General features: G+C 40.5%; 2 protein-coding genes across 4 annotated transcripts in view; one reads left to right on the forward strand and one right to left on the reverse strand.

Moving 5' to 3' along the window:
• The window catches only part of ESF1 (ESF1 nucleolar pre-rRNA processing protein homolog), a 34,885-nt gene extending 34,739 nt beyond the window's left edge, over positions 1–146 (reverse strand). Inside the window, exon 1 of the mRNA XM_055816096.1 lies at positions 22–146. The gene's annotated coding sequence lies outside the window, so the exon portion shown is untranslated. The remainder of the gene's footprint in view (positions 1–21) is intronic.
• Positions 130–7,415, forward strand: NDUFAF5 (NADH:ubiquinone oxidoreductase complex assembly factor 5). Of its 3 annotated transcripts, XM_055816097.1 has the most exons (11): positions 137–434; positions 537–577; positions 777–840; positions 1,494–1,541; positions 1,635–1,738; positions 2,233–2,272; positions 4,456–4,653; positions 5,177–5,237; positions 6,432–6,515; positions 6,875–6,957; positions 7,074–7,415. In XM_055816097.1, the coding sequence occupies exons 1-11, from the start codon at positions 186–188 to the stop codon at positions 7,158–7,160; spliced, it is 1,059 nt and encodes a 352-aa protein (XP_055672072.1). In that variant the 5' UTR covers positions 137–185; the 3' UTR covers positions 7,161–7,415. The 3 variants fall into 3 exon arrangements, with proteins under 3 accessions (XP_055672073.1, XP_055672072.1, XP_055672074.1); XM_055816098.1 differs by lacking the exon at positions 4,456–4,653 and having other exon boundaries at positions 130–434; XM_055816099.1 differs by lacking the exon at positions 777–840 and having other exon boundaries at positions 140–434.
• Positions 7,416–8,144: the final 729 nt, after the last annotated feature.

Raw genomic sequence — 8,144 nt, forward strand, 5'->3', positions numbered from 1 at the left:
CACGGCCCCCACACAACCCACCACGCGCCGCCGCAGCCACTTCCGGAGGCGCTACGGCGGCCGCCGCGGGCCCGCCCGCCCCCACCAATCACACGGCGCGACTGGCGGAAGGCTGGCGGCGCGGCGGGAGGCGCCCAAGCCGGGCCGGGATTTCCCGCGCAGGCGCCGGGCGCGGGCCGCTGGCCATGGGCGCTGCGGCACTGGGGCGGGCCGCGGGGGCCGTCGGGGCGCGAGCCCTGCGCGGGGCGGGCTGCCCGGTGCTGCGGGCGGGCTGGGGCCGCCGGCTCTGGGCGCCCTCGGGGGGATCCGCGGCCGCCGGCGTCGCGTCGGGCTCGGGCGCGCTGAGCCCCTTCGACCGGCGGCTGAAGCGGAAGCAGAAGAACTGGGCGGCGCTGCGGGCCGAGCCCGCCGAGTGCGAGTACCTGCGGCGGGAGGTGGGGGCGGCGGACGGCGGCCCGGGTGTCCCCGCGGCGGGCGGGGCGGGGCGGGGCGGGGGAGGCCGCGGCGGGGCGCTGACCGGCGGGCTTTCCCCCCAGGTCGGCGGCAGGATAGCGGACAGGGTGTTCGACATCCCCAGGTAAGCCCCGCCGTGGGGGCGCGGCGCGCCAGGGGCCGTGGCCCTCGGGTCCCCGCTGCCCTGTGAGCCCCTGCGCAGTGGCCGCCGTGTTGGGTCCGAAAAGGTGCTTGGAAAGCGGCGGGCAGAGCTGAGCGCGGTGGAAAGCTCAAGGTAGTGACGAGTTTGGGTGATGTTTTATGTTACTAAACTTATCCTTTAGAACTTTTCCTCTTGCCTTGGATCTTGGCTCTGGAAGAGGTTACATAGCTCAGCACTTAACCAAGGTACTGGCTTTTTATACTGAATAAGTGTTTGAAATCTGCGCTACTTCATTCCTCTGTTTTCCAATAGGGCTCTGTTATAACTTAAAACAATTCTCTGAATATTCATGAGGTAAATCTTTCTGGTCCCGTCCCCCCGACCGCCGTATCTGTAGCTGTCGTCCAGAGCTGTGTGTCGTTCAGGCTTGCTTTCTGTATTCATTGTCGCAGGAAAGCAGACAAATGGCAGTGCAGGGGAAGCTGTGTGTGGTGTGACACTTAACCTGTAGTCTTGAGGAGGGATGTGCCTGTTGTTCCCTCAGTCTGCTGGGCACGCTTAGTTGTTAAAGAGAAGTATCTTTACAGAGACTTCTAAGCAGCGGTTTACCCTTCGTGAATGGCTTTGTAAGTAAAGGTACTTCATTGGCTGTTAGTCCGTGGGTTTTAGTTAACTGAACTTACACCTCAAAATGCAGAATTTCTATCTCAGCTGTGCCCTCAGGAGCAATTACTAAGTACTGTGCCTGGGGAAAAAATGCTTTCTGCTTTGTATAGAATTTTTATCAAGTGTTGAAGAGATTACTTGCTGTAAATATGTGTAAGCATTACTAAAAATGACAAATGTCAACTTACAAAGCAGTTTAAATATTTGATAGACTTTTAACATTTTATTTCAGGAAACAGTTGAAAAACTTATTCAAGTTGATATTGCGGAGAATGCTTTAGTAAGTAGCTTTCTGAATGCTGATATGCTTTAATTCCACAACACAGGAAAGCAAAAGTGACCTTCTCTTGTTTCTCTTCTGACCCAACATTAGAAAAATGCTGTAGAATCTGAAATCCCTACAGTCAGTGTTGTAGCTGATGAGGAATGCCTTCCTTTCAAAGAAGATACATTTGATCTTGTTGTTAGCAGCTTAAGGTATGCATTAATCAATTACTTAACATGTTAATTTTTGGTTAAAGATGTTAAATAATGTTCTCTTCTGAGTAACTTTAAGGAAAAAACCAAGAGAAAGATTAATAGTCTGTTAAACAGTAGTAAGAGATGTACTTGCATAGTTTTTACAAGTGTACATTAGGAAAAACTGCTGTCCTGGTGGTTCTTAGTGTGTTGCTTATTTATTTTCCTTCAAAATACATGTAGCTTCCCTCTTTCCTGCATTTTGACAAACTAGTCACCAGGACTTGCATCTTTGCAACTTTCTAAAAAGTGCCAGTAAGAAAAAGCTATTTCTCTGAGCTTCTGGTTTTATTTAGTATCACTTTTAGGCAGGCATTTCAGAACTTTTGCAGTTTATGAAACTGGTTTGTTGCTTTGGCTTCTGAAACATACTTAGATAATGTAACAATTATTTGCATTTGCTAGATTTTATTTAATATGCAATTATAAAATGTATGCTTCTGTTATTTCAGTTTGCATTGGGTGAATGACCTTCCTAGAGCTTTTAGAGAGGTAAGAAAATGGCTTTTAATACTAAAAATCAATGCTTGCAATTACTTGCATTCAGAGCACTCTGTTTCTAGGTCTTATTCAGATAAGAGGCACAGAAATAGCTCATGTTGCGCACAAGTATTTTATGTAGTATTTTTGGCAGTTTAAGGACCATGAGTTGGCACTTCTACTAATTTACTGTCTCAAACCAATTTGGAATAAATAACTGTGAAGCAACATATTTGTATAGTATTTTATAGTCTCAGCAGCTGAAGTCATGGTAATGAATGTAAACTGAGGCAGTGCTGTTGATTTTTATTGTGTGTTAGCTCTTATTACTTGTAGTACAAGTAGAGTTTTCTAAATCTCACTTCTCCAGAACTGGTTTATGGAACTTGTATTATTTTTATGTCTTGGCTATTTATTTTGAAGTAAAACTTTAATCAGATAAAGGCTTTTTGATTTTGAAATGAAGCAAATACTTGTTGAGGACACAGAACTGAAACTCTTACTGTGAAAATCTGATTTGGGATCATTTCAGCTCCTTCCTGCAGGTGGAAACTTTTTTCAAATTGGCAGACTTTGGAGGAAGAGCAAGGGCTATTCTAATGAATTTACTGGTTTTTCTTTTATTTCAAATTGGTCAGTCATTGCAGTACTATTCTATCACCTGTTGGTATGAACAGGAGAACCTTACTGTTGTGGAAATAATAAAAATAGAAACTGGAATGCCTTCAGTACTTAAAAAAAGACTTGGCAAGAGATATATCATTTTCTCTGGAATTTAAGCATTCCATGAAGTGTCAAATATTTTTACCCACACAAGTAAAAATAAATGAGGCATTATAATGTCCCACAGTGCTGAGGGAACTGGAGTTCTTGGCCAACTTTCATTGTGAATGCTCATATCCTGTGTTGGGAGCACCTGCTTTAACCAATGGCAGCTGCCTTCAACTACTTAAATTTCTTACCTGTCAATTAAAGGCTTCTTTACTAGCATAGAAAGAGTAGCTTGGTTAATACTTAAGTAAAAAAAGTTTAAAAGATTTTTCTTTCAAATCAGTAAGGTAAACAGTTTGAAGCTTTTGGTGTCGAGTTAGCCTGATTATCTAATACGGCTTTTCTGGATATCTAAACCAGGGATCATTGCTAATTCTTAAGGAAAAAAGAAAGCATGAATTTACTGGCTTTCTCAGTAGGAAAAGGCCTAGAACTTACTAGACTTGCTAGAAAGCAGCTTGTCCACCTTGGTGTTTGAGTCATACTGCTATTCTGGCTAGTTATATATAAGTAGGGGTAGATGTAATAAGAATTGCATCGCTCTCTTGTGTATCCAGAAGTACAAAGATCACTGCTGGAAACTAAGGCCCTCACTTCTCTTAAATCCAACCATTAAAGAGTATTTTTGCTGCCCTTATCTGATAAAGTAAAAGTAAGCAGCAGCTATCTCAATCTACCTTATTTCCAGAAGTAAATTCATTGGGGATATTTGTTTTAGGTTAGGAGTATCCTACTGAAATGAGTTTTACACTGGTTTTCCACTGTGCATTTTGTGTTTCCTGACTGTAAGTGTAATTTCTGGGGATTCACTCTTTAAGAACACATAGTCTCTTTTCAGATAGATTATTTATTTGCTGAGATAAATAGAATCAAATGATGAAAAAAAAAAAGTGAGATAAAAAAAGAGAAGGCTTCAGGGAGACCTTGTAACAGCCTTCCAGTACCTGAAGAAGGCCTGCAAGAAAGCTGGAGAGGGTCTTTTTAGTCTGTAGTGACAGGACAAGGGGGAATGGCTTTAAGCTTAAAGAAGGTAGGTTTAGACTAGATGTTAGGATGTGAGGATGGCGAGGCACTGGAACAGGTTGTCCAGCGAGGCTGTGGCTGCCCCATCCCTGGAAGTGTTCAGGGCCAGGCTGGATGGGGCTGGGAGCAGCCTGGTCTAGTGGAAGGTGTCCCTGCCTGTGGCAGGGGGGCTGGAACTAGGTGTTCTTTAAGATCCCTTCCAACCCAAATCACTCTATGATCTTGTACTGTTACCAAAAGCTTTGGTGCAGCTTCTCTTGTGGAATACAGTCAAAATTAAAAATGTTACGACTATTACAATGATTGCTTTTAAGTTTATTTGAAGGGAAAAAAAAAAAGTCCTGAGAACTCGGTTACATAGGCTTAATAACAAAAATCATTATTTTTTTTTTCATGTGTAGATTCACCAGGTTCTTAAGCCAGATGGAGTATTCATTGGTGCAATGTTTGGGGGAGACACTCTATATGAGCTTCGCTGCTCTTTGCAGCTAGCAGAATTGGAAAGAGAAGGGGGGTTTTCTCCTCATGTATCACCATTCACTGCTGTCTCTGATCTGGGACATCTGCTGTCAAGAGCTGGCTTTAACACCCTGACTGTGGTAATTATGAATAAGAGAACAGTAGGAATGATACAGAACATCAGAGCTATTAGTATATAAAAAAATACTCTTTACTCATATATTAATAATTTATTGTTTCCTTCTGCATGTCATGCACCTTGCTGAATAAGTTTCTGGAGTAGCCTGGACTGCCTCTGTCCTCAGCTTCATTGTGATTAATGAAACCAACTGAAGTGTATCTTTGGCAAGTGGCCCAGTAGAATTTGGATGGTCTTCTTGGATAAATGTCAGAGAATGTTAGACCTGCTTGAAAAAACTTCAGACACTTTTGCTGCTCCTTCTAAAACCAAGAAGAAAATAATGGCATTTCAATTAAAATTTGATTGCGTTTGGCCTACTAAACAAAACTTCTACGAAATGTTAAGACAGTATATTTTTTGTAAGAAATATGCAGTTTGAACAGAGGTGGCAGATGAATAGTCTGTTGGCAGCTGTGAAGGCTGTTATAATGCTACTGGTTTAGCTTGATACGCTCTAAAACTAAGCTTCTCAATTCTTTCAGGATACTGATGAAATTCAAGTCAACTACCCAGGGTTGTTTGAGGTTATGGAAGACTTGCAAGGCAAGTATATACTTTGTGGAAACAAAAATGGTTTCTGTAAGTGACACAGTCACTTACGAGTGTCACAGGGACCCCACCTGCAATAAGCAGAGACATCTTCAGCGCTGTCGGTTTGCTCAGAGCCCTGTTCAGCCTAACCTTGAATGTTTCCAGACGTGGGGCATCTACCACCTCGCTAGGCAACATATGCAAGTGTTTCACTACCCTCAGCATAAAAAATTTATTCAAAAAAAAAAAACCAACAAAACCCAAAACAAAAGCTTACTGTAGCAGTGGAAACGTTTTTGGTTTTTTTTATCTCTAGTGAGTCTCAGGAGATTATGCCTGTCAGCAGATTTGTGTTGGGAAGCAGGAGTCAAAAATTTGCTACTTTGTGGTCTGCTATGAATTTTCTGCTTCCCTGTATTCCCATTCTTAGTGAGCTTGTTCAGTGTAAGCTGCTGAAAAGCCCTGAAGGGGAGACAGAAGCATATATCCCACATAACTAACTTTTCCTGTAACCCTTCCTAATTATCAGAACATTCAGGAAACTGCTTTGGAATAAGAATAAATAGACCCTCAAATTGGAGTCTGCTGAGGAACAAAAACCAATTGAGATGCTTAACAATTGAGTTAGTATTCTGATGGTATTTGTCAGGGTTTATAAAGCAGTCGTTCATATGCAGTCAGTTACTTTACAGAGCAATTCAGGGCATCTTGTTACTCTGGATCACCTGCTGTTTTTTAGAGTAATTCCTTAATGAAAGTAAAACTGTCATTCTCTGCAGAAACATGTAGATGCAGTTAGTGATTAAAGAGGGTAGAACTGATTTTTTTTTCTTATTAAAAATCTCTTGGGATAATAATTTTGATGCTTACCTGTTAAAAAAAAAACGTATGAGAGGTGTGTCTCAATAAACACTTTGTATTAATGCGTAAATTATACTAGAAAACCTAAATGTTTGAAGACTCGGGCTGAAGAAGTAATAATTTGAAGCCGTTCCTAGCAATACAAACTGTAAATTGCAAAGTATTGGCATTAAAAAAGCTTAGATTCTTATAAGTAAGAAACTCAACTATTTATTTGCAATATGTTCTCTCTTACAGTGAGGTTCAGAGGATTCTGGTTTAGCAAAAGTCTATCACTAGTGCATGACACTTAACTCATGGATTATACTATATCTTCTTTTTCTTAAAGCTAAAACGTATTTTTAGGTATGGGGGAGAGTAACTGCTCTTGGAATAGAAAACCTCTGCTACACAGGGAGACAATGTTGGCAGCTGCTGCAATATACAGAGGTAAGTATTTGAGAGGTAATGAGTTAATCTGAAATAACTTTAAGAACATATTTTTCTGTCCTTTTCTTTGACTTCTCTGTGAAAAAAAACCACAACCCAAAACCAGAAAAAACCACCAACATTTTGGAACAGAACATTATCGCACAGATATTTTTAACCTTGATTATAGGGACAGGATTTGAACTATGTTGATGCATCAGTATGAGATATTTTTATTGTCCCAAATCTTTCACCAAGAGTCATTATGATGAGTATGTCATATTTGGTTCTAATGTTCTGGGAACTAAGTATTTCTTGGAACTGACGTTCTGTCTACCATTTTTTTTTTTTTTTTTCCCTCTCCCTTCCTACCCTAACAGAAATGTACGGAAATAGCGATGGCTCTGTACCTGCCACATTTCAGATCTACTACATGATTGGCTGGAAATTCCATGAATCACAGGTAATGTGAAGACCTTTTCTGTTTGAAAGTACTTTTAAAATTACTGATGCTTTAAAAGCTTTTTACAAAATACTTTGACAATTAGCCCTATTTTTTTTTCTTATTTTTTGTCTTAGGCAAGACCAGCCCAGAGAGGTTCTGCAACAGTTTCATTTGGAGACCTTGCAAAAATAGATGGACTGCTTTCAAGAGGAAAAAAATAGTTCTTCATCAGAAATAATAGTTATCTTAAAGCTTCTGTAAAGCTTCTCATTGCAGATAGTCTACGGTTGTGCTTATATTGTCACAAGATTCTGAAATAACTCTGTGCATAGCTGGATTTTTTGGTTTTGTACTGCCTATGCTACAACATCAGCTGTGTAAAATGATGTTCATTTTTTGTTTCTAGAGAAATATTTGAGCAGTGTTCTAGGTGAATACATGCTTTCTCAACTTTTGATTAAATTACTATTCTCAAATGTGGTGCCTCTTTCAGTATTACAACTGCTCCAGGTATGATTTGGAAGTCTCAAGTATGTATCACCCCACATAATTTTTTTGAATTATTCTTAAAGGATGGTAGATCATTATAAAGAATAGTACTTGGTGGCAAGTATATTTATAACATATCCTATGAGACAAAATACCAGCAAATACATAGATCTAAATTATGTTATTGTAGGTTGGAAGTTATGGTTGAGAAGTTACTGTCAGTTATTGTTTGAAATTAGAATACATGACTTGTGTGTAAGGAAGTGGTTAAGTAAGTTCTGTATTATAAAAATCTCAGGTTGCTACCCTTCACCTGCAGCCCTCGAATTCACTTACTTTTCTTTCCACCCTGAAAGCTAGAAATGTTTCTGAACATGAATAGTAGAGCTCGGCCATAAAGTTGGATGCTTCATTGTAGCTCTAACAGAAGGTATGCATCATGATTTGACTTAATTTACTGAAAGGAGTAGCAAGCAGAAGAGTCAGCTAGCACTCAGATGGATGCGTGGCTTTAGTTAGTTAGCTTAGAATTGGCACGCTTTGGAGTTGGTACTCTTTTGGAGTTCCATGGCGCTTTTTTTCCTGTTCTTTTATCTCATAGCATTTGAAAAATTAGAAATGATATTTTATGTAAATATTAGTTACAAATTACATTTACGCATAACTTTCTGCTTTTCGACCAAGGCAGAAAAAGCATGAAGTATACTTTTTTTCCT

Source organism: Falco peregrinus, chromosome 11 (genome assembly GCF_023634155.1).
Source record: "Falco peregrinus isolate bFalPer1 chromosome 11, bFalPer1.pri, whole genome shotgun sequence".
Taxonomy (NCBI): domain Eukaryota; kingdom Metazoa; phylum Chordata; class Aves; order Falconiformes; family Falconidae; genus Falco; species Falco peregrinus.

What these genes read in the sequence shown, in the direction of transcription:
- NDUFAF5 (XM_055816097.1), top strand. Translation starts at nt 186, where the DNA reads ATGGGCGCTGCGGCACTGGGGCGGGCCGCGGGGGCCGTCGGGGCGCGA. An exon ending in ATATTGCGGAGAATGCTTTA is followed by an intron (nt 1,542 to 1,634) that starts GTAAGTAGCTTT and finishes ACCCAACATTAG; the next exon opens with AAAAATGCTGTAGAATCTGA. An exon ending in GGTTATGGAAGACTTGCAAG is followed by an intron (nt 5,238 to 6,431) that starts GCAAGTATATAC and finishes ACGTATTTTTAG; the next exon opens with GTATGGGGGAGAGTAACTGC.